The following is a 25,666-nucleotide window of genomic DNA, read 5'->3' as shown; positions in this document are numbered from 1 at the left end:
AGAAAAAAACAATTTGGGGGGAGGGATTATGAGAATAAAGTCATAATATTAGGTCTACGAGAATAAAGTCTTAACATTACGAGAATAAAGTCATAATATTACGAGAATAAAGTCATAATATTATGTCTATGAGAATAAAGTCGTAACATTACGAGAATAAAGTCATAATATTACGAGAATAAAGTCATAATATTAGGTCTACGAGAATAAAGTCGTAACATTACGAGAATAAAGTAGTAATATTACGAGAATAAAGTCATAATATTACGAGAATAAAGTCATAATATTAGGTCTACGAGAATAAAGTCGTAACATTACGAGAATAAAGTAGTAATATTACGAGAATAAAGTCATAATATTAGGTCTACGAGAATATGTCGTAACATTACGAGACTAAAGTCATAATATTACAAGAATAAAGTCATAATATTGCGAGAATAAAGTCATAATATTACGAGAATAAAGTAGTAATTTTATGAGTACTGTCAGCCTGTTAGCCAGCAAAACTGTTTAACGACGAAATTATCAATACGTTAGTTTACCTGTTGACTGTACGGTACAACTGAGACAAACAGCGGCTGCTGGGCTCAGGCTGAGGCTGCTGTTTGGTTGAGCTGCTCACTCAGATCTTGATAACTCTATCGAAGCTTTTTTCTCATTAAAACAACATTATTCTCGTATTATTACGACTTTATTCTTGTAATATTATGACTTTATTCTCGTAATTTCCCCAAAAAATACTCCGTCGTAGTAATTAGAACTAGTACTTTTTGAAACATCTGGTGTTGATTTCACACAGAATAAACACATTTGTCTGGCCAACGACCCTGGATGTGAAATGACGACTGTCGCTAGCATATATGATCAACTCTAGCTAGCTCAGAATGATCAACACTACATACAAAAACAAACAGTAAATGCTATTAACAATATGTACATGAACAGACACTACTACAGTCACACTACATTGTGCGAGTAGAGAATAAAGAGCAGGACAGAGCCGCTACTTTAAATTTAATACACCACCATCTTAGCTCCCACATGGTGACTATTCCAGTCCTGAGCAGGTATTTTTCTAATGAATCCTCTAACCCCACAGCAGTGCCAACAGTCCCTTGCCTTTGGATCCCAGGCTAAGTTGCTGCTGTAGGTAGTGAGCCAGTTAGCCAGACAAGCGAATGTTTGCGGCTTACGTTGGGGCAATTCCTCACACTTTTGCTCCTGTGTTTTTGCTTTCAGAAAGGCCTCCAAGCTCTTTAGATGAAGAGTTTTGTTCTTGTTAGATCCTCGTGCTTCAGAGGAAGGGTTCAGTTTAGCGAACAGTTATTTACAATCAAGACTTCAGTGAAGGGGACACAATAGTCAAGTTCAAATTGACATTTCCAACAAGACATTAGTAAAGGCAGGTGGGCTGATGGCACAGTGTGTTTATGTGAGTCTGTGTGTGGAGATGACGAGACATTGATTTCTCCTCCACTCTCAAAGCGCGTGAGTCAGAGTTATATAAACCTGTTCTAATAAATCACAGTAAGCGCTGCAGGTTTCTGTCACCACAGTGACTGATGAGTATCACTGTTGCAACTGTGAATGAATAATGTCTGACTTGCAGGGTAACTGAGATTTTTACCAAACGCAGCAGGGAAAGTCAAGGCAATAGGGTCTGGCACAGTGGGCAGGTGAGACACACACACACACACACACACACACACACACACATACACACTCATACTGTAAAAGCTGCTGGAAACATACTGAGTTTTAGGATGAATGATTTGAGCTTAATGTGCCACAGTCTGGTCACAGCTGGACTGAAATGGAAGGTGCTGTGTGTTGGTTGGTTGTTGCACATAAAAGACCAGAGAGGTGAAGACTCATAGTCTGCTATTTTCTTTATGAAGTTGTTTACACAGGAGACTTTTCTTAAGGTGAACATTCTGTTTTGTCAAACACAAGTGTAATGGTTTAAGTAGGGGATAATTCCCGACGAGGTGTTCATTATCAGGAATAAAGGAATTGCTTGTCAGTATCAGTACCAGCAGTCCAGCTATATTCAATGGCTATCATCCTGAGGCCGACTTTTCCAGGTTAGAAACACTTCTTTTTTTTCTGCGGCAGACAGACAGCCATAAATACTAATATTTTGTAACCAAAAGAACAAACAAGCGTCCACGGGAGCGTGGAGGACGACGGCGGGGGAATCAGAAAGTGTGACTGAGCAACAGAGGCACCGTCAATTTGCCACTTTGAGGAGGGTTCACAGGTAACAGGATTTCCAGTGTGTTATCACAGAGCAGCGGTGCCAACGCAGGGCACTATTTTCATCTCACCAGGAACCACATCACTCAGTGTGTAGCTGGCTTATTATTCATTCAGTAAACAATTCATGATTCACTCTGACGCACTGTGATAATATCATTTCCTCTTCCAGACTCCTGCACAGCCTCAACACTGAGATTCATGCAGGTAATACCAGGCCAAACAGAGACACAAAGACAATGCCACATTTAGTGTTCCTCCTCAAAGCCATGCTTCACTGCAGAACACTGCCTGCTCTTCTGAAAATGTAATCCGGCAGAAAATGTCTATTCTTTTGCTTTCCTTCAGCTCCGATTATTCTAAAAACACAATTTCCAACATAAAAGTTTGGTGACCTATTTCTTTTTCCTGTGTACAGTGTTTTGCTATTCTCTGCTGCAACTGGAAGGGTAATTTCTTCTTTTCTCAACGAAAATCTTTCATCATTGTGGAAAATCATATGAAAATGCAGCAACCTTACAAGACCTCAAAATAAAAGTAGGATAGAATAATGTAATGTGTTACATTATTTTGTTTTATTCTGGTCATTATATGAAATCTTTAAAATGCTTTTAATCGACACTGAATATATACACTAGTACATGAAACAGATAATCTGCGAAACAATCAGAGCCAATCAGAGCCAAGAAAGCAAGTTGATTGCTGAGTCTCATTCCCAGGGCATCAAATACAGACGCTTTGGGACTCAACAGAGCATTTTCAAGCCTCCAACCCAGTTGACACCCAAGTGTATCTTTCTCTGCTCTGATTGGTTGTTTTTTTTCAGGCCCGGTGGGTTTTTGTAAATAAGATTAGCTAGGAGGAGCCAGAGGAACCAGATTTTTTCACATATTATCTGTTTCATGTACTACAGTCAGGATATAGTGAAAGTTTCAGAAAATATGACAAAAAATGTTTTTTTAGGAAAATTACCTGCTGCAGCTTTAATGCTTGCCACAAGTTGGATTCCCCTCGAAATCAAATGAAGTGGTAGAAACACCACATTTTTTCCCATAGGAACCACCAGAACCAACCCAAAATGAAGTTCCTTGTAAAGGCTTTAAATAAAAATATATATAATACAGCCTGGAGCCACTTAGTTTAGCTTAGCATAAAGACTAGAAACAGGGGGAACAGCTTGCCTGACTTTGTACAAAGAAAAAGTCCATTAATTAACACATTATTATTATCTTGTTATCATGTGAGGTTGCCAGACTTACAGGAGAGACTCCAGGAAGTGGTCTTAGCCAAGAAATTGTCCAGCACATAACCCCTCATAAAACTTGTTTTTATACAGATTAAACAAACAAATATAATATATATAACTCATATAAAATACAGTCTGACTCATCTGACCATGACTTCTCCTATCACCTCTTTTAATACCTACCTGGTTTACAGATCAGAAATAATTTCCCAGGAAAAAAAAGACAGCACATCTGTTAGTGTTAGACTATAGACTGCAAGGTTAAACAGAAAACCTCCAGGAATTAATCTCATCCCTTTTCTGACCTTGACGGTGAGTGCGTCCGGAAATACCCGAAGAGAGATACCTGCAGCCAGTAGGCGACTTGTACACTTTTAACAGGGGTGATGGCCAAATGGGAACACCCTTGTGATAGAGAGAAAAAGGTGCAATTCCAAATCTGTCTTCAGCACCACGGACAGCGCCCCTCTTATCCCCCCTCAAATCACCCACTGCTTAAAGTGTGATATTTGGAAGCGGAGGGCCACAGTGAGCAAGCTGCAGTATTTGATGACTTTGGAGTAAGATCGGGTTGTTTGGGAAATGCTCTGGTCCAAAGCAACTTGATGTTTTCCCCCCACACACAGCAGCAATACGGGGTTCAGTCTACAGTCCATCAATGTTGTCATGTGTTTCTAAATGAACCATTTAATTAACATTTTAGTCTTTCCATTTCATTCAACTTTGTCCACAGCTTCTAAAACATACACTAAGTACTTTACAGCTACAAAGGTACACCCTTCATTCTGTGCTTAGCCTAATGTTTTGTTCCCCATCAACAACAATAAGTAGTCTCCATATTATAAAAATGTTTTATAAGGGGAATTCTCAAAAGTTTTTTTTTTTGTAAATGACACGAGTCACAATAAGTCATTTCATGGAAAATTTTGAACTCTTACCCAGTTTTCCACATTTTTCCTGTCTTGTTACCTGATAACAAAGCTACTGTAATGAATTATTACAATTACATAGCTACTCAGTCATTTCATTGCCTTGTCTCGTGTACCTTACATTGTACTATATGTAAGTATCTTACTGGTACCAAATAATTACACTGTAATTTGTGGGCTGTAATCTAAAGCTTCATTTCATTTTATTCTTATTCATTTTCACAGGTTGGTGACTGGGGCGCTGTGAGCTGACTTGACTAGAGGTCGTTACTCTGGATTTAGCTTGTAGATTAGAAGGAAAAAGAACGGAAAAAATAAAGCCACTCTGTCATCTCTTCTTTTCGCAAAATTTCAAGCTGCAATTATTTGCTGGCTACATTTATAAGCAGTAAAAGAACCCATGAATAAATCATTCCTAAGGAGTTTTCATTGCTGTCGAAACAGGTAAAAATCAGACTCAACTGTGTTTAGTCACCTGTGAGAAGATGTGCCACAGTCACTGTAAACAAGTCAGCCTCGGCATAGAGTAATGGGCTCTCAGAAGGGCTTCGGGGTCATGGGTGATTGAACAATTATCTAGTTGAAGGCGTTTCAATCATTTCTGCTAATGGGGGTCACTCGACTGAGTGAAACAATTCTACTTTAAACTGGGCAATTTGTTAAGAGTGTATTAAATTAGCACCTAAGGGTCAGAGGCTAAAGGTCGGTTATAACACAGGGACCATGGGTGGAGACAAAGGTTTGTTAACACAAACAGGTATTCTATCATATAACCCCCCCCTCAGGAGGAGAGGAGGACGAGAGGAGTAAGGGAGGAATGATTAATGTAAAGATGGAGAAAGGGAGGGAGGAGGACTAGAGGAAGAGGAGGAAGTTTGGAAGAAGACACATTGCAGTAGTTTGGACTCTTTAACTGCCTCCTCGGTCTCCTCCTTCCATCCTTTCCTCCCCCAACACTTGGTGTTAATTAACTCCTTATCCGACCCCCTCTTTCGCCTCCTCATCAACCTCAACCTGCGTTGTCCTTCTTCTCCATTCTTCCTTTCTCATGTCCTCTGCAGACTTCACTGTACTGCTTTGGCATTGCCTAATTTGGCTGATGAAACATCTCCAATGTACAAATCATCCACATGCTGACAGCTTGGTAAAAAAAAGTTTAGCGTGAGGACAAGATCACTGGCTTGTGCTGTTTGTAGGAAATATAGGAGTTCTAGCAGTCTAAAGGATGAGTAGAGCTAAGAATAAAAGGAGAAACCAACAGTCCACCAGGCTATATGTTTGAAGTCTGAGCCCAGTTTTTATTATAACATTTGTAATTTATCCATTCCTTTTATACATACTGCACACTGTAATGCGATATGTTTTTGTTGAAATGGATTACATCGAAAAATTTAAGTCACACAAACTCAATTTTGTAAGTTACAGAAACATTCCTGATTAAGTTTCACAGTACAAATAAAAATTACAAAATTAAGTCAGTGTCACTTAAAAGTACTAAAGCTGGGCACCCGGTTAGCTCAGTCGGTAGAGCTGGCGACCCATGTACAGAGTTGCTGCAGCAGCCCGGGCTCGAGTCCGACCTGCAGCCCTCTGCTGTGTGTCATCCCCTCCCTCTCTAACCACCCTTCCTGTCCATCTACAGCTGTCTCTGTCCAATAAAGTCAATAAAAGGCTAAAAAAAAATAACTTATAAAAAAAAAGTACTAAAGCTACTTGATCAAGAAGGTTTTTTAACTTACAAAATTGAGTTAGTTCTACTTAAAATTCTTGCTGTAATCACTTTCAACAATCTTAAAAAAAAAAAAAAAAAAACTCATCCATAGGGTTACATTCTTTAATATATACTTATTTTCAATATGATGGTAAAAAATAAGTGTATTTGATCTACTTTAATAATGTTAGCTCCTCTGTGTACCTGAATTTGCGTGTGGCAGGCTGCACTCAAAAATGAAATATTTATATCATAAAGTTTAATAAAATAAAATAACAGTCTACTTGCAAGACAGAGAATGTATCCCACCCACTAACAGGTGCCATGATAACCAGATAGTTGTTATTCATTTCTTTCATGGGATTCATTGACAATAAGAAAATATGAAATATTGCCAGCCTTATGTCCTTTAAGAGTTATGCCTCGATGAAGGTTGGCGTTAGGTATGTAGTTGTTATGGTTAGGGTGAGAGAATGTCAGTCTTAATGTAAGTCAATGCAGTATCTTCCTAAATGAGGAGAGAATGATGCGTCTTTACAGTATTCCTTACCTTATTCTCCAGTCGTCCAATTAGTTCAGCAAGGCGGTTGATCTGAGCCTCCAGACCTTCTTTCCTCACCTCGACTGTACCTGCAACACACACACAGAAACACACACACACATTCTAAATACATTGGATGGAGTATTGGAGTATGAACACAATAACTTACATTTACTTGGTTTTGTGTTGTGGCTGGATCTGATGCAGCTGGATTACATTTATTGAAATATGTTTTATATATACTGAAATCACATTTCCCAAACTTAACCACAGTTTGGTTTGTAACGTCATCCCTCTTGCAATATTTACATCCTTTAAACCTCGTGCATGAATATACTATCAGTCTATTTCTGAAGTTAGCACCAGGACAGTCTTGGTCTTGTTTCATGTATAACTGGATATCTTGCATTTTTCTTCACAACTTCAATCTTTCTCATTCTGAAATAAATTTTTAGCTATCACATGATGTTAGTCAAATCAGTTACATAATAGGTAGTAGCTTTCGGAAAAGTGGTGGTGCCACAGATATTCCTGACTGGTCTATGGTTGATAAACACAATACCCAGGAAAGGTACTGCACAGTACATGAAGATTTATACCATGTAATTATACACAATATCTGCCTGTTCTTCCTCATCTTTCTCTCTTTACATTTCCACTGTTTCATCACGAATATTTCATGTAAAGTGGGAGGTCCAAAGAGACTGATAAACAGGCAATTATATCTGTTTATTGGAAGGAACTCCCTCTGTTCAAAGACGGTAAAGAAATGGATGGTTGGGAAGCCAACTCCTTTGAGGTGCTCTCTCTTAATTGGCTCTTATTCCAGTGTGATTTTTTTGATACCTAGCCACAGAGGGCTCGTCGTAATTAGCTTTGGTTTTAAGGCAATATTTCACTTTGACAGAAAATGTTTACTTTTTAGAAAGAAAGACCTCCAATGAGGAGGAAGATCAAATCTACCATTTCAGAACACAAAAAATGTAGTAGGATTTTTTTACATAAAAATCACGAACTAAAACTACTGGATGTTTTTGTGTTTTTTGTGCACTGAATGTAAACATTTGTTTTGGTTACAAGAAAACTCCACAGGGCACCTTTAATGTCTAAACAGTGTAAAACGATTCACATTGCACCTTTAACCATTTATTATATAGAAATGTGCAGCAAGGAACTGGAAAATGTATTTGTCCCTCACTGTCTTTGCTGATGACAGTTGCTTATTCATGTGTGTTGGTACGACTAAAAATCTGTGACATGAGTCTAAAGAACACTGAGAAAACATGTTGTTTCTTCTCATTCATGCCAATTTAGTCAAACACCTCTCTTTCATCCAACTCTTGCACCCTATGATCCTTCTTCCTCTCCTCCTTCCATTTTCTTCCTCCCCCCTCTCCTCCACTTTCTCCTGAGCTGCTGTCCTTTTTTCATCCCCTGATGGCCCCCTCACAGCTAATTGGAGAGCTGGCTGCTCGCTCTTCATTAAAAGCTTTAACAGCCAGTCAATTAGGAGCTACCTCCCCCCACCCCAAACACACACATATACACACACTCATCCACAAAATCATAGTCTGTAACCATAGAGACAGTTGGAGATAAAAGCCCAGTGGTCATTTCGATGGACTTAGAAAATAAGTGTGCCAGTCAATTATAGATGTGTGTGAGGAATTAGAGCCTTCGAATCTAGCGGCACGGGCGTCTCTGTTGTCTTTCCCCTCAATTAAACCTGATTTGGCTTATTCCGCATTCACCTAATTTAACTTTCCATTCTGTGTCAGCCAGTATCTGAATGTGTTGACATGAATCATGAGAAAAGGTCCACCGTTACAGTCTTGCAAATTAAGTGACAGAAAAGTTAAAAAACATTTGTTCCACTGAAAGACAACAGTGGATGTAATTTACAGCTGTTACTCTTCCCAAACTTTTCATGCCAAGACCCCGAAGATAATATTGGCTTATGGCTGGGGCCCCTTATTGCAAGATGGTTTTAAAAACCTACTAACACTACTACTTCTAAATATATACACTTACTCTACATGAGTTAGCACTAGCTAGCGAGATGCTGGCGAGCAAGCCAGCTTGATACATTTCTGTGACTGTTACACTGAAAATGTATGTGACGAATAATGTTTGACTGGGAGGTAATTAGAAAGATGGGCATGGCAAATTATATTTTGATGTTGTATATTATCATAAATTCCATTTTATAATAATAAGTCATAGAAGTTCAACTTATCCGCCAAGGAACCTTGTCGGACCTGAGTGAACAGGCAGTCTAATAATGCTAGAAATTACGATCGTATCGTATTTATTTGAAATGCCAAAGTTCAAGTTATGTCATGCATATCAAAAAGTAAGGTTGCAGATGTGTTGGTGTGTAATATGTCTTACTGATACTGGAGTTTGCATCCTGTTCCAACAATTAATGTTGACTTTTTATGATTTATATTTGTCATTTAAAGAACCCCTCCAGATATATGTACAAATAACCTGCTTGGAACAATAATGTGTGTCTGATAAGTTTTTTCCACAATAAAAGTATAATTTCCACATGAAAACCCTTAAAAAAGCATCTACTCCTTCTACCTCATTAAAAAAATCCAATCTATGAACTTTGTTACACAAGATAATAATAATAATAATAATAATAATAATAATAATAATAATAATAATCATCATCATCATCATCATCATAATAATAATAAACTTTATTTATACAGCTCTCAAAACAATTACATGGCTGCCAGGATATAAAACATTTCATGGGGCAATGAGGCAAAATAAAATCAAACAATAAAATGATATAGAAGTGAATCAGGGAGCTGAACCATGATGTCTCCTACTTCACTGTAAAGTTTCTTAGTGGATGTGCACTGGTGGCTTCAAGTTTCTACATCACATTGTACAAGTTGCATACAGGACCAGGACTGACTTCAAGACTATGTGTGATGTCACAAATCATGCTGGTAGGCCCTGCCCCTTAAAATCACATTTTCAATGAGCACAGAGAAACTTTCCACTTTCAGCAGATGAATGTGAAAACATCCTTCTTGTGTCAAACTCTGATTAAGGAGTGGAGGGGGACTTTAAAGCTGAACTGGATACAAGCTGAATTAGAGTAAATACGACTTATTAAGTCTTTTCCTCTGCCCTCCTCACACTGACCCACATAAAGACCACCTCCAGCTTTATCACGACTGAAGACATCTTGTCATGGATACATTCATTTAAATAAATTCATCCCAGTGGATTAGAACAATTGTTATTTCATGTTCATGCTACTCTAATAATTAACATTAATGATCAACTTGTTGTCTATCAAACACACTAATGAGAAAATTCACATTTTTAACAATAAACAGTGTGCAATATATTAGCTTATTAATTACAAGCTACTGTTTTCGTACTTTTACAGACATCTGTCTCAGCAATCTGGAAAACATATGGCGGCTTCATTCTGTTCTCCATCACCGTCACATAATGGCAGGCACATCTGGCCATGCACATGATACACATGTGTATGTCTGCATACAAGAATTGTTATGATATGTGTCAAAGCTTGGATACTTCCACATGATGAAGTGGTGTGTGCATAGGGCTGCAGTAACAGCAATACTCCGCTTTTAAAGATTTTGCAGGCTGGTGTCTTTTCTTTAAGCCTTTCAAATTTTTCAAAATGTACGGTCTATAAGTGCAACAGACCATCTGAAGCAGTTTCCATGTAGTGACCCAATAGAGGGCACTCCACTATCATCTTGATCCATGGCATGTCCTATTGACTCTTATTTAACTACTTGTAAACTAAGCTAGTAATGTTGTGTTGTTTACTATGAAAATGGAGGACACTAGTGAGCAAAGCATGAAGCAAAGCCGTCCTGAGCGGACAGTCGTGACACCAAAGACTCTAACTCTACAACTACAACTAATCTTGCTAATGTAAGCTTGCCACCCAAAGCTTCTTGCCTGTTGCTAGAAGCTCATAAAAATACCATCACCCATAAGAGAACAAGGATATGCAGATATGTGGCCCATTGGTGTGGTCAAAGCGAATGTCTTATTGTTACCAATGATACTAATTAAGGCTCCGTTCCATTCAGGTCAAAGTAAATGCAACAGAGCCTTAACTGGTATCATCTGTAACACCTGTGTTTACCCTAGTATTTCATGTCAAAATGGATGCTTTGAAAAAGGTCTCTTAGTAAAGAACATTAGTAAAGAAATGTCTAAAGATAACTAAAAATCAATACATTATTTTATTTCTGAATGTCTATTTGAACTTAAGTCTATCTCGTCTTTCATTTTCTTGTGTCTAAAATGTGGCTATAATAGGTCATTAAATTATAGGTGTTCATTTCTGTTTTTTGGCAAGGCTTTTTTTAAAGGGTTGGCAGCTGCCATCCCTCTAGATCTGCCCCTGTTCTAATGTTAGATGCAATCATTAGCATCACCTGGCTAACTAGCTTATATACCTTCAGTAGAACTCAGCATTAATTACAAGGAGCACATCATAAACTAACTACATTAGTTTCAGGATATAAAAAAAAAAAAGCCCTGTTCACAAGTTGCACATTCACTGTGTAGTACTAGGAGTTTTTAACTGGGTATAAAACAGTCTCAGTTTAATAGTGATGCCTCTGTGTGACCTAAATAAATGAGGAAGAGTATAGAAGATATTTCTTAATTGTTATTCATCTTAATGCCTGCCACCAGGTTGGATTCGGTTGGATTCCACTTGAAATCAATGAAACGCTTCTGCTCTTAAATTGGCCATTACATTTCCTCATTAACTCATGAGTTAATGTTAGTCCAGATCGTAAATGCCTCTTCTTTTGTAAAAATGAAAGACTGTTGGATAATACACGTGTGTGTGTAAGTAATTAAGCTCAGCAGCATCAGGGTTATATTCTTAGCCGTGCAAGAACAATGCTGTTTCTTTATTTCCATGTCCAGGATAACGTCACAGAATCTAATCTGCGTTTTCCACACACACATTCATACAGTGTATAAATGTACATGAACACACACTCTCTTTGGCCTGAGTCCCTGCCTGAGGAAGCCCTGAACAATAAACTGCAGTTCATTTACAATTAAAACTCTTCAGCAAAGTGACAGATGCACTTGGAGGAGATACGCACTGAAGCGTTGAACACGGCAACAATATGCTGTAGCACTGGCTGCTCGACTTATTGGTGCTGGTGGATATTTTTAGCTCTCTTATTCTCTTTCCCCCTCTCGCTTTGTTTCTTACCCCAGTCGACGTCTCCCACTCACTGCTTTGTCTCCTCCTGCTCCTCTCTGTTCACAGTGAAAACACACCTCACACACACACACACACACACCTCTTTATATGTGCCATTATGACATGAAAAGGGGAGATGACAAAAGTCCAAGGAGACTTCGTATGTGTTCATACAGCGCAGCCATAAGTAAAGAACAAAAAGGGAGGAAGAGGATGAAGGACTGACTCAGGAGTGTGGGAGTAACTCATACATATTGGAGGAGGCTGGGCAGAAGGACAGGGAGAGGGGGAGAGGGGGAGAGAGAGGATTTAGGAGTCATTAATCAATCGACTTGTCCTGACTCAAGACAAAGCGCAGCTGACATCAAGGTCCTCAGCTGTCAGAGCTGCTTTACAGCCTACAGTACAGAAGATAGCAGGTGGAGGGGACTGAGAGATGAGAAAAAGGGGAAGGTATGAGGTTGGGGGAGAAGGGTTTGAGATTGACAAAGAGCACTTAAGGCTGCTTTTCCATCTTTGTCTTGTTTCGGAATCAGGATGTATCAAAGTAAAAAGAAGTTTGATGGAACCAGTGAGTACGCGCCGACTGCGTTTGGGAACATTTCATCTGATATGCCAGGGAACTATAAAAGAAGATATATCCCATAATATTGGAACCATTGGTGCTTGCTTTTGACCTCCAGCTGCAGGTTTTAAATCCAGACTGAAAGACTCTCAAGCGCTTTTATCTAAATTTGCAGCTTCTAAAGCCCAAGGTCTTATTATTATTGTGTTATTACTATTTTAAAAAATATTTTTTTTCTCTTGACTTCATTTTTATTCCTACTTTTATGAAGATTTATCTCTTTAGTTCAATTCATTCTGAAGAAGGCCACAAGGTGCGGCTGGAAGCTCCAGAGGAAATCTTTTAAATTGACCTTTAGACCTATAAAGTTTGTTCGTGTGTAATTACACATCATTAAATATGACCATAGCAAAGATAATCTGCGTCATCAGTCATTGGCTAATCAGTGACATACTTTTAACAGGAGGAATTATAGTTGTGGATAAATACATTAATAAACAAATCTCTGTATCTGCTCTCAACTACATTGCAGAGTAGTGGTTCCAAACCTTTCCTTAACCTTTCTATCACTGAGTAAACTGACATATTGTATGGATATTTCATATTACATTCAATGGATAACAATAACAGGACAGAACAACTGATAAACTGTAAAAAAAAAAAAAACAAAAACTTCCCTGCAGTTATTGTGTTAAATAAAATGGGTTTTGTTTGGTAAAATAAGTGTTTTCCTGTGAATATTGCATCGAAGATGAGTTTTCCTGTTATTTTTAGGAACTTTAGGAACCCCCCCCCCCCATGAAGCTGTGGCAACTCCCAGGGTGGGAACCACTGTTATACCGTGCGATAAACAAATTATGAAGTGTTACTGCACTGCTTATTGATGCTAAATGTAAATTGTAACAATTTTAGCCTTACAGTCAGTGGGCAGAAAGAGTTGCAGAAACACCTTCGTCATTCGTTAACCTCCCTCCTCATGTGTGCAATACAGCCTACAGTGCAGTGAGTCTAGCAGCCTGGCTTAATGCAACAATGACAAAACATTTGTTATCCGCTGCAGACACGAAACAGACCACAGGAGTTTGGTTCAATTTGATTAAATAGTCTTCATCAGAACATGGAAGCTGTACAATGACTGGAAACTCTCCGGTTTGAATTCCCAAACCAGCTGTGAAGTGCTCCAATCAAGCGGGGCTTTATCCTTCAGTAACAGCTACTGTCCAGCAATTGTGATGCTGAATAGCTGTTAATGTGATTATGACTTGTGCTGAAATCAAATCTGATGACGGCCATTGCTACATGCTAATGTTTAGTGAAATGAGGACTAAAATTTGATTTTTTATTGCTCAGAGACAATGTTTGTTTGATGCTGAACTTGTCCATCGCCATCTGTCTCAAGCTCGCTGGGTGCTGTTACAGCCTGAGGCAAAGCACTGAACTTTGCAGGGACCCGGCGATGAAATTGGTAACCCTGAGGTTTTAGAGTACCCATCAAGAGTTGAACAGATGATGCACAGGTGGTGACCAGTTTGAACGTAGATAGCTGTCTAATATGAAGCAACATGGAAACCTCAGCCAAACCATTACTTGCAATTCTCAAAAGTCCACCTCCAGTCAGAGATCAGTGTTTCTTCTAGTTCCTACAGTGTGCTGTCTGAATGGTGTCTGTGCAGAGTTTGACTCTAGAAGGATGTTTTCACATTCATCTGCTGAAAGTGGAAAGTTTCTCTGTGCTCATTGAACATCTGATTTAAAGGGGTGGGGCCTACCAGCATGATTTGTGCAGTATGCAACTTGTACAGTGTGATGTAGAAACTTGAATCCACCAGTGCACATACACTGAGAATGGACTTTACAGTGAAGTAGGAGACATCTTGTGTCCAGCAGGAAAACTTTAGAAATGTGGAAATGATACCTTATTTGCAAGAAGAACATATCAGACAGACATTATTGTTTTAAGCACTATTTGTATATACGTATTAATTAATGTCTGGAGGGGATCTTTAACAACATAATACATTTCCAAGCCTGCAGTATGTAGCTCAGAGGCCTTTTATGACACACTTTAAGCTCAAATATATCCCATGATACACTCCCCTGACAGGTGACAGATGTTTGGACTCAGAAAGAGGAAGAACTGAAAATCCTGTCACTTTGAGCTGTCATCTTTGTACGAGTCATCCAAAGTGAATCAATTTTTCTTCTGTGCCGCACTAGAAGCGAAGAAACTTTTGCTGTAAACCAAACTAGTACCGTTCACTGACAAAAAACTTTTGAATGTTACTTGTGTGTAACCTGTCGTTCTTTCTGCACTTTTTTGCCTGAGAACAAGAACAAAGAGAATAAGAAAAGCCGGTGTGATGCAAACAAGCAGCAATAATTACGCTTTTGTGCAGAGTTTGCTTGGAAAAGTGCATCGAACAGAATGCACATAACCTACAATAACTACTCCATAATGAGACCATGTGTAGTAGGCTTATTTTCAGTGCTCAGCACAAACACTGTGCTATCCTCATTAATGTTGTATTGAGGCACCTGTATAGAGTATCTATAATTGGATGAAGCTCTTCTTTAGTCTCATACACTGTTTTGGTAGAATTCATCTGAAACTCTCTGTATGTATTTAAATTGTTTTTCTGTTAGATGATAGACAATTTATTTATTTCTTAGGAGTACAGAATTAAATATAATATGCACTTTGAATGGGGCTTTGAACATACCCTTGCAATGAACAGCAGAAGAAATGAAAAGCAAAACTGAGATGAAATAGGCCATACAGCAGTAAGCCTTTGCTTTTAGTTCATACTCTACAGTAATTAGGATGTTCCACTGGTTTACCACAGAAGCTTTCTAGTCATAAAAAATAACAATTTTACTTTAGGCCACAGCAATCACTGAGTAGATTTTTGAGTAGGTTTCTGCACTGTTTTTTTTTTTTTTTCTGTTAGGGGTCATTATGTAAAAACGTTTTCATTAGGGTGCACTCAGAAGGGTTTAAATAAACACAGAATAACAAAAAACCGAAACACCATGTAATTTCAGTTTGGCTGTGTCAGTGCATTACACAGCCATATACAACAGGGACAGCAACCTTAGGCTTTACCCAGTGGTCCCCAACCTGAGGGTCGCCAGAACTTCACAGGGGGTTGCGAGGCTTTCTTGATTTAGAAATTTAGATTGAGAACGGTTTGTCTGATCTGGGCTACTGTAGAAACATGGCGGACTATCGATAAGATTTCTGATTCTATGGTAACAAAAACACAATAATTCCTATATTCAAGTGATTATACACTAATGAAAACACATCTATGATTTCTGTATTCCATTTCTGCCAATAGATCCTGCTAAATGTCTTTTAAAAATGGCACTTCATACCAAAAAGGTTGCCGACCCCTAATACACAGTATTCACCATGGTCTACTTTATTACCCAGCAGCACTTTGGTTTTGTCACTCTCAGCGGCCTGGGTCATCTCTTGCTCATATCATCTCTTTCAACACATCTATATGTTGGTCAGGGTCAAGGGCCTTATATCCTGAAGCGAGTCATTTAAAGGAAATACTACTCAACTAAAAATAAAATATCTCACTTTATTCTTGCCCAAGGGCAGGTTAATCAATAATTTAGCAGAAAAAACTGCAAGGTTGAAGGTATAAAGCACCCAACAAGGGCTCTAATTCTTGTGTTGTAATGATGTAAATGAAATATTATCCAATACGTCCTGGTATACTGGTTTTAAAAACACCAAGAACTTCTGTTACCTCTCTTTTATTTTACTGCTGCTGAAAAAAACACTCAACATTTAGTAAAATGAAAAAATCGATACCACTCTCATGTCTGTTCTGTGAATTTAAGGCTACCGCCAAAACAGAAGCTGGGAATGGGGGAAACAGCTAACCTGGCTCCGTCAAAATCTGCCTACCAGACAGCTCACTAAAACCGAAGCGTATGTTGTGGTTTCACGGTTGCTTTGCAAGACTAGTTCAAGAAGTTTTTTTAGACTTTGGTTTTTGCACAAACTAGGCCAACAACATTCAACATGTTATTTTGTGAATTTCTCCATTTCCATATACTAAGCTAACTGGCTGGCAGTTTAGGTTCATATTGCAGACATGTTCATCTTCTCATCTAACGCTCAGTAAAAAAAGCAAGTAAGCTTTTCCCAAAATTGTCTATTCTCCTGTGAGAGGGAACAACATCACAAATAAATAAAAGGATAGGATTTTCCATTAACAACCACTGGATTTATAGAATCAGCCATACATTCAGGTACTGCATAGAGTAACACAACAGATATGTCTGCTAAAATTCAATGATATAGACCTTTTTCACAGCAGCCTTTTTTTTTTTTACATGAAATAGTAGGGTAAACACAGGTGTTACCAATGATACTAGTTGAAGTTCCATTTAGTGTAGCAGAGTCTTTCCAGTGAGTCAACGTGCACAACAGCAGCACCCTGACTCTGTTTGACCTGAACGGAACAGAACCTTAGTTAGTATCATTGCTAACACGTGTGTTTACCCTACTATTTCATGTTGAGATGGCTGTTGTGAAAAAAGTCTATTCTCTTTTCCCTATGTTATATTCCTGTGTACTTCTACCAGTTTGAGCAAGCGGTATCAGGCAAAAAATAAAATGCCTCTTTTTTCATAGTGTAGCACAGTGTGTATCATGTATGTGGATGTTTTTTAGAGACATACAGTAGGGTAAACTATTCTTTGGTGCTGTCAGAGTCAAGCCTGTGTGAGAACAAAGAGCCATCATTGCCATGTCCCTTCCAGGCTGACAGCAATGTAAGAATCTGTATGTGTGTGTGTGTGTGTGTGTGTGTGTGCGTGTGTGTATGACAGCCCCATGAAACAAAAAGCTTTATAGAAACCAAGGTAACTGTTAGCAACACTTTCCTCACTTAACTGCATCAGCGAGGCCATAAATCACAAACTCATGTCAAGGCAAAACAACTCTTGTAAACCTAATTGGTGTTTTATGTTCAAGTCCGTGCTAAAATGGGTCAAATCACACTCAACTGACCTTGGTACTCAGACGTATGTAACAGTGAGAATTTCTACCAGTTGTCAGGGTAAGTGGTACAAACACACATGAGTCATGTTTCTTAAACTATACTACCAACTCTTTACTCCATTTGTACCTTTGCTACAACTCTTCTTTAAATGTGGGGATTAAGTGCCCAGTTGTAGCTGCCTAGAAGACAAATCAGCACCAACAGTCTTTTGACCACGATGCAACAATGACAAAGCAAAACCCCGAACAAGAGGCAGCTTCCACCAACAATCCCTGGCCTCATCTGGAAACGTTTTATACCAAAATCGAATAAAGACAAATGTCACATGATGACATAAATCTCGGGCTCAGCTTTTAAAAACTCTTTTTCTGACCTTTGCAAGTACACTGAAGTAAGTTGTCCATACTGTAGGTGAAAGTGTAGTTAGCTAGCTAACATTAGCTATGTTAGTTGTTCATTTGTAATGTTAACCTTTGATTTCATGATAATGATATAACTTATCTTGTAGCTAGTGGTCCGTTGGGCTTTTAAACCATTGGCATTAAATATGGACAACGCTGAAGTGTCTTAAAACATGCATTCTCAGTAAAGGCCAGCAGGGGGAGCTCCATTGGCTGCAATAAAAAACGATGCCATTCACTCTAATGGAGAATGAGCAGACTTGACACTTGATTTATGAGCTCAGTAAACAGTTTCCTAATGAGTTGATGGTCTCAATCACTAGTTTCAGTCTTTTTCCATACAGCACGATGTTCACTTAGTAAATGATGGTTCCATTTAGAGTAAAATAGACCATAAAGCAGGGTATGCTTTAGGGCGGGGCTACCTTGTGAGTCCGTCCAGCTCAACGCACCAAACTCAGATCAAATTGTCAAACTAGGCAGTGCAGATCAGATATGGATCAAGAATCTGTTACTGCGTTGGCTATTTCTCATAGCAGTTAAGCTAATGTCACAAATAATCGTACATAATGTTAGCATTGCTCTGCAGTAGTAATCACACCTTAAAGAATATTAAAATGTAAAGTAACTTATAATGAATTAATTATTAATATAATTGATTAACCAGGTACCTTTTTACTTTTACTTGAGTAGGTTTCTGAAACAGTAACTGTACTTTTACTCGAGTATAGATTTTCAGCCTTCTACCCACCACTGCCTGTTGTAGGAAACACTGTGGTTTACACATTTAGTGCAGTGTGACGGCCACACGTCGAACACTTTGTTACAGAAGATCAATATCTGCTCTACTGATCACTCACTAAATCAATAATGGCTTTGACAACAACTCTATTGTGTGTTTGCTCCATAGCACACAGTCACCAGCTGCCATTTTTCAGCATGTTTTCTGATTAGGGATTTAAGATATTTTCAAGTGCTGTTGGTATTTCAGATGAAGATATCATTTGCTAAATTGCATTAGATTTTCATATTAAAAAACATTACCACATTAAATGTGAGACATCATTGTGAATGTGTAAGATTATGTAAGAAAGTATGCTGAATTGCTTTGCAGCACAAAACAGTGAGAGATATTCCAGTACAAAGAAAGAAAGAGCAAATTAACAGGAGACAGAAGCTATACCAGCTGTTTTAGATGTTTTTACCTATATGCTATTAATCGAACACGCTTTGAAAGGTCCAGCATGAAGGATATAGTGGAATCTAGAGGCGTAAATCCGTTGCTTCAGCTTCCCCTTCCAAGTGCAAAGGAGAAACTACAGTGGCCATAAAATGAAATGTCCCTATCTACAGCCAGTGTTTGGTTAGTCCCTTCTGGGCTACTGTAGACAGTGGTTCAACATGGCAGACTTCATGGAAGACGAACCCTTCCATGTAGATAAACACGTCTAATTCTAAGGTAACAAAAACATAAAAATATCACCTATTTTCAGGTGATTATACACTAATGAAAAAATAGCTATGAAAATGATATTCTATTTCTGCCAATAGATCCTCCAAAACTGTTACACACTGGACCTTTAAAAGTACACCACCTTTTGAGAAGCCAAAAAAACTTGTTTCACTAAATACTGTGATATGTACTTGTTATTTGCATTACATCAAACCCTGGAACTAGATCAAAACACTGAATAATATCAAATATTTTTCATTATAGTAGTAGGTAGGGTAGTGGCAGAACTTGAAATTAAAAAGTATTGCCAGTAACAGTATTAGCAGTATTAGCAGTGAGGAAGCCAGAGCGATTCAATCTTATTATTGCTTTTAAGAGACCAATGCAGTTGAACTGGCATGATTACAAACTGATGCAAACTGATACAGCTGAATGAATGGTTCCTGCCCGAAGGCAAAGAACAAGCAGTCATGACATTATGTGAAAGATTAAGAGAATGTGGTTTCTTGTACTGAAAAGGTCACTGTTCCATACCTCAAACCTTACACATCAAACCATCCAGGAACACACCAACAAGCTTCTAAACACTTCCTGCCATCAGCTGCATTACGGCAGCGCCCAGCCATCTATGGGAGGCAGTGGTACCGAGAAATAGTTCGATTTAATTTTTTATTTTTTTATTAATTGAGTAATTTCCAAAGCTAGTTCTTTTTGTATCTAAATGTGCTCAAGAATTCACAAATAACGTAAAATGTGTCATTTTAATGACCAGTTATGTTTGAATATTACCAAGCCAATCATGACACAGACAGACAGATAAGTACATAGGTAAAGACAAACGTTTGTCACTGCATCCGAGGGTTGACACAATATGGATCGGTTTTTGAAAAGAAAAAGTGACGTGGGAGACAACCCTGCGCCAGTAAAAGCTCTAAAGCGTGAGGCGAGGAAATATAACTCTCGTCAAATGAGGCGCTAAAACCATCAAAGCTCCAGAGACACTTTAACACAAAGCACCCGGGTTGTGTTAGAAAGCCAGAAGAATATTTCCTAAAGAAAAGGGACGGGCTTCAGACTCAACAGAAAGTCATCACAACATTAACAACTTGCCACGTTGAAAGCTAGGTATACATTTTGGTCATTGCAGCTGACAGAGTCATATTTATAGCCCAGTTTATTTTTTTGTCATGGTTTTTTTTCTCTTTTATTTGGGAAGGTGATCAAGGTTTAAAACCCCTGGACAGGGATGCACAGTAGGCTACATACTCTCTGGACAAATGACCAACATGCAAAAGGAGTTTTAATTTTTTGGTAACGCAAAAGTACTCTCACAGGTTGCTTTTCTCAGTAGGTAATGCTGTAATGTAACAATTGCTTTTTAATGGTAGTGATCTTGTAGTTTAACTCAACTGTGACTGTGATGGACTACCTGCCTAAAACACGTTTCAAGTCTCTGCAAATTGAAGGTCACACACTGATATGAATGGAAACTAGAGCCTGTGAATATAGACTGTGATAGGCCACTATCGGCCCATAATATCAGCTGACCGATATAACGGTCGGGCTCTATTGGAAACCAATGGCTGTTAGTGTGAAAATTGTTCAAATTCTAGAAAATAAAGTAATGTAAAGTAGAGACAATTTCTATTCTATGGTCTTAAAAGGAGAAATATAATGAACAAAAATAGCGTTACAGAACAGATTATTTAACAATGACATCTATTTTAGTGGCTTATGTAACATAGGATTTAGTGTCATCTAGTGGTGATGTTGCAGATTGCAACAATCTGAATACAGCTCGGCCTTCCAAGTGTGTACAAAAAACTATGGGTAGCTGTGCAAAATATGAAAGACCCTATCTACAGCCAGGGTTTGGTTTGTCTGTTCTGGGCTACTGTAGAAACATGGCGGACGTGGAGGAGTCATGGAACAATTCTTATATTCAGGTGATTATACACTAATATAAACATACCTATGAATATAATATTCCATTTCTGACAATAGATCCTCCTACATGTTACAGACTGGACCTTTAAGTTGTTCCACTTTTCTAACCCTGCTATCCATGTAAGACACATTGGCCCTGAAACAACAGCTCAAGACACCTTCAACTGACACTTGTCAAAAACAACATCCAAGGAGATATTGATTATGTTTTTCTCTGCCCTTCCAGGCGGTCCTCTTCCTAAGCCTTGACTCTACTATATTTTTTTGTTCCTCTTCTGTAAAGTTTGTGTTGCGATAAAGTCATGCCATATCTCAACGACTTCTGAAGTGTCATTTCTTCAGCGAGCAATTTGTTCGAGTGGGTGCAAACTGTCAAGGGGAGCGTACACTGCAGCGTTAACTACCAGCTGGTGGAGAGAGAGAGAGAGAGAGAGAGAGAGGATGACTGTAACAGAGCAAAAAAGAGAGAGTGAGAGCATTATGAAGGGTCCTGCACATCCTCAAAGAGAATCACCAGCCTCAGTCAATTTGAGTCTGTTTTAGCCGCTGCACACACACACACACACACACACACACACACACACACACACACACACACACACACACACAAAAAAAAAAAAACAGCACTAAAGCAGGTTTTAAGTGTAAGGTGCTGACTGGGCTCATACACATGTTTGATTTCAACACTTTCAGATATATCAATCTACTCTCCACACAAAAGGAATCTCAAGAAAGTAAAAAAGTTTTGTTTCTGAAAAATGAGTCTTGTTTTTGGTCTTAAAAGAGAAATAAGCATGTTTTGAGTCAGAGAAGTAATCTGGTCTAACTTTTTCTTAATAAGCTATTCCAGCTAATATTGAGCCTGATTGAATCAGTAACGAGTTACCACAAGGGCTTTTCTAATACCCAGCAGAGGAACAGACTATTTTCCTGATTTTAACAGTAAGACCACTCGTACCACTTTCACTTTAAGAGAAGGTAGTCTGATCCCAATGTTGGAAATGAAGCAGCTGGTTAGTTTTTCATTGTTTTAATAAAAATCCTTCTGTGCCTCCATTTAAGATAAAGACACTTCTTTTTATTCTGATGTTTGAAGAAATTGTCTAATTGCAAGATTTGTTTTTGCTAATTAATAATCTTAGAAGCTACACATTCTTAAATTCAACTCAATGAAGTGACCAAAATACAGATTTTAAGAAAGCCTATCTTCAATAACTGAGTTTTCATTGCTTCTAATGAGCACAACTTGCTTACATTTTTGAAATCTTTTCTAGTTTCAAGTCCCATTACAGTCTTTCAGTGGCTAGATTTTTTATGTTAGTTTTAAGAATTCTAGCTCAGCAAAATTAGCCCCCATCACTGCATTGGAAGATGTTTTTGCTCAATTCAGGAAAAGAAAATATAATTAATCCTATATGTATTATATATAGAATAATTGTGTTTTGTAACTTTCCCCGTTGCTTCCTCAGTCTCTCCATTTCTTGTTCCCTCATCTTCGTTTTCCTCTCTCTGCCCTCTTCCTCCCCTCTTTCACTCCTCTAAACCCCCGTTCCCTCGTTCCTCCAGCCTTTTATCTGTGCCACCCTCCCCGCTGTAGGGAAGCTGCATCAGACCTGTGCAGGTGGCTGATTGAGGTGTTTTACAATGGAGAATAAATCCCACAGGGATGAGAGTGTGTGAGTGTGTGTATTTGTGTACAGTGGATAAAAAACTGCTGAGTGGCAGACACAGTTTGATTTATGCCCACCCAGACTGATGCCCCATCACTAAAGCTTGTGGATATGAGGCTAATCATACAAGTGCATGACAGATGGCCTCCTACTATGGATACAGAGGAGGTGCTGCAGTGTGTGTGTGTGTGTGTGTGTGTGTGTGTGTGTGTGTGTGTGTGTTTGTCACCTGAAGCAGTGTTGATGGTCCTGACAGCCTCCCTGGCACTGACTCTGTTGTTGGGGGGATAGTCAGGGACGGTGTTTTCATTGCGCCTCTCTGGCACCCGTGGGCTCACCTTGGCAGGTAGATGACTGAAAAACAGAGAGAGGGGAAGGGAGAGAGAAGGGCAGGGGGAAGAAGAGAAATATATAATGAAAAATGAAGATAGTGTGGAATTGTGGAAAGAGAAAGAGATTGGAGAAAGAACAATGAAATAATTTTGATACTTGAAGAAAGGGTCGACAGGGAACGAAGAAGAGGAATAAGGGAGAGATAGAGAGGTGATAAACAAGATGACAACCTTGTTTCTGTTTGTTAGTGTGTGTGTGTGTGTGTGTGTGTGTGTGTGTGTGTGTGTGTGTGTGTGTGCGCGCGTGTCTGTGTGTGTGTGTGTGTCCATGTATGAGCAACAGACATTTTCACCAGAAGAGATTTATGCTATGAAACATTGCCTGGTTACTTTATGACCGCTGAGAAGTTTTACACATAATGCTGTGATACATACGGACGGTCATGAACACACACACACACACACACACATACACAGCCTGACACACTAGTAACCTCATTGGCTCACCCTGATTGGCTGTGCTGCTCATCAATGGCATCCACGGCACTCTCCACAGAGCTCAGGAGAGACTGGATCTGATTGGCTGATTCCTTCAGGAGGAAACGGGTCACAAACTGCTCCACGTTGGTTCCTCGCTCATAAACCTGGGGGAAACAAAAGAAAAGGATGTTTGTGTATATCATTAGTAAAACCATATTGCACCATGGTCCGGGTGAATACTCGATTCTGATTGGCTGCTGGGTGTTAATTCATTAATTCCTGATGTATGGCACCTACTAAATGGTTCCAGTGAAACTGTCCGTTCACCGTAATATCCCATAAATACATCTCACAATACTGAGTGTAGTCCTTCAGTGTCTCATCCTCTCAACACCACAGCCCCTACACAGCCCCTCTGCACTCCCTGATCCTCCCACATCCTGCCCGCTGTTCAGCTTGCTACTTCAGGCTGCAGCCATCAGTACACATGCCCTATTGTTAGTGAAAATCTAGATATTGATTTCGGGAAAATGTCATGGCTGATAGTTAGCTTGTCATGGTGTAAAAAATACTGTCAGATTTATTTATTATGGTCTTGCTAGCATAACATTAGTTCTTGTAGCTGAGCTGATCCCAGCTCAGCCTCCTTGTTCGTCACTCTGTTCCCTGTACTCCTCTGAACAGATATTTAAGCATGAATCCTTCCTTGCATCCATTTGACGGTTGAAGGGATTTTCAAGGTGGACAGGTAGCATAGTACCTTCTACTCTCTCTGCTGCCATCTTGCCCCTCTCCTTTCCCTCACTCCCTTCCATCACTTCCTCCTCTCTCCCTCCGATTCACTGTTAGGACTTTGGGGCTCAAAGTTTGTTTCAGGCCTGATGTAAAGCTTAAAAACCTTTTAGCCTGAGTATAAAACCCGGTCCGTGGGGGGTTAAAAGTGCTGTTTTGTGGTTTTACTGCATATTGTTTCAGATTCAGCAGGAATAACTCAAGGCCAGTTCAAAATGTTATCCACCTTTTCTTATTAGACACAACAGCATTATGACAAAAAAGCCGTCAGTTGTCAGCATCAGCCACTAAAAAATACTGATTCACTTGGAAAGACTAAGCTTGATAGCTCACAACATTCAACTCAAAACGTATTGATCCATAGGTAATTAATCATTTTCATAGACATGCTTTAAATTGTCACAACTGCTGCAGTGAAACCTTGAGGAAACCTTCCGGACACACAATGTACTAGTAGATGTCTCTTCTTTAAAGAGAGGGATGAAAAAGAAAGGGAACATCCAGCATCAAAGAGTCCCTGAACTGCACTTCTGACGGTGTGAACATGGTGAACTGTCAGAGGAGCTGACGGTTTCAGATAAGACTGCAGCTCCTGCTTTAACTCTGATGACCTTATCACTGCCACCTTTTAATTATTTAGGGACTTGACTGTTCGCTTAAAAACACCTCCCCCGAACATTGACTGTCCAATCATAGCTTAGCAACCATAACTGGGCACAGCAGGCCTTTCCTAGCTTTGGATTTATCCTCAGCACAAGGCAGTAGAAAGCACAATTCTTTGGTCCAGTGGGTAACATTTAGGAAGATCTATTGTCAGAAATGGTATATAACATCCACATGTATATTTTCATTAGCGTATAATCACCTGAATATAGGAATCGTGCTCTTTTATCTTAGAATGAGCAGTTTATATTGCATGGGTCACTTTCCAGTAGTACAGTAGGTACAGTAGTCCAGAAAGGAAAATAGTAGTGCTGTCAGTTAAACGCGTTATTAACGGCATTAACGCAAACCCATTTTAACAGCGTCAATGTTTTTATTGCGCGATTAACGTTCTTTTTGACCTAGCACACGTTGCAG

General features: G+C 39.0%; 1 protein-coding gene across 2 annotated transcripts in view; it reads right to left on the bottom strand.

Annotated features, from left to right (window-relative positions):
* The window catches only part of necab2 (N-terminal EF-hand calcium binding protein 2), a 136,483-nt gene that overhangs the window by 42,298 nt on the left and 68,519 nt on the right, over positions 1-25,666 (bottom strand). For both annotated transcript variants that reach the window (XM_051383280.1, XM_051383279.1), the window contains exons 6-8: positions 23,822-23,958; positions 23,212-23,336; positions 6,693-6,772 (exon numbers count right to left, since the gene is read on the bottom strand). In XM_051383280.1, the coding sequence (XP_051239240.1) occupies positions 6,693-6,772; positions 23,212-23,336; positions 23,822-23,958 (342 nt within the window). The remainder of the gene's footprint in view (positions 1-6,692; positions 6,773-23,211; positions 23,337-23,821; positions 23,959-25,666) is intronic.

This window comes from Dicentrarchus labrax, unplaced genomic scaffold (assembly GCF_905237075.1).
Source record: "Dicentrarchus labrax unplaced genomic scaffold, dlabrax2021, whole genome shotgun sequence".
In the NCBI taxonomy this organism is placed as follows: Eukaryota; Metazoa; Chordata; class Actinopteri; family Moronidae; genus Dicentrarchus; species Dicentrarchus labrax.
The sequence above is the reverse complement of the archived record's forward strand: the minus strand, read 5'-3'. Positions and strand labels throughout refer to the sequence as shown.